Source organism: Miscanthus floridulus, chromosome 13 (genome assembly GCF_019320115.1).
Source record: "Miscanthus floridulus cultivar M001 chromosome 13, ASM1932011v1, whole genome shotgun sequence".
NCBI classification, from domain to species: Eukaryota; Viridiplantae; Streptophyta; class Magnoliopsida; order Poales; family Poaceae; genus Miscanthus; species Miscanthus floridulus.
The window spans coordinates 39,365,345-39,366,304 of NC_089592.1; the positions used below are offsets into that span (position 1 = coordinate 39,365,345).

The 960-nt window shown below is 54.2% G+C and overlaps 1 protein-coding gene across 1 annotated transcript; it reads left to right on the forward strand.

The window, feature by feature from the left end:
* The first annotated feature begins 329 nt into the window (after positions 1-329).
* On the forward strand, positions 330-743 carry LOC136499749 (uncharacterized). The gene has a single exon (XM_066495290.1). The coding sequence runs from the start codon at positions 330-332 to the stop codon at positions 741-743; it is 414 nt and encodes a 137-aa protein (XP_066351387.1).
* The last annotated feature ends 217 nt before the right edge of the window (positions 744-960 follow it).

A 960-nucleotide genomic window follows, 5' to 3' on the forward strand; every position in this document is an offset into this window, starting at 1 on the left:
AAAGGTACGCTTCAGAGAGGCATATGCCGCCGAGATGGCCGTCCCCTTTTTCCTTAGCTGGTCGGACTCCCCGATCACTTTTGATCAGAGAGGCCATCCATCCCACATCACCCGACTAGGTCGCTACCCGCTCGTCGTTGACCCCATCGTCCGAAGAAGTGCCTCACTAAGGTGCTGATGGATGGAGGCAGTAGCATCAACATTCTCTATGTCGACACCCTCGAAGCCATGCGCATCCCTAGTCGGAGCATCGCCCAGTGAGCTCTCCCTTCCATGGTGTGATCCCAGAGATGTAGGTGTACCCACTCGAGCAGATTAACCTGCCCGTCATGTTTGGCGATCGAGCCAAATTCTGCTCGGAGGTCCTCACCTTCGAGGTGGTGGACTTTCTAGGGTCCTACCACGCCAACTTGGAGCAGCCATGCTACGCCAAGTTCATGGCGATCCCCAACTACACCTACCTCAAGTTGAAGATGCCAAGACCAAATGGCATCATCATCGTGGGTAGAACCTTTTTGCATGCCTACACGTGCGACCATGAGCATTATGAGCTCACCACGGCTATCATCAACTCCGCCAAGCTCCCAAAACTCAGGAATTTGTTGACTCCAGTAGTCCCAAACTGCAACAAGCCGACCTCCTCAAGTGCCTTCCACCCGACTAAGGAAACCAAGGCGGTGGGGATTGACCCCGCTGACCCAACCAAGACGGTGCGGATCAGGACCAAGCTCCCGGCCAAATAGGAATGCAAGCTCACCGCCTTTATACGTGCCAATCGTGATGTCTTCGCATGGAAGCATTTTTACATGCTAGGCATACCAAGGGAGGTTGCCGAGCATGCATTACGCCTTGTCCTAGGCTCAAAGCCCACCTAGCAATGCTTGCGTCGCTTTGATGACGAGAGGCACAGTGCCATAGGCGAGGAGATCACCAAACTCCTAGCAGCCGGGTTTATCAAAG

What these genes read in the sequence shown, in the direction of transcription:
- LOC136499749 (XM_066495290.1), top strand. Translation starts at nt 330, where the DNA reads ATGTTTGGCGATCGAGCCAAATTCTGCTCGGAGGTCCTCACCTTCGAG.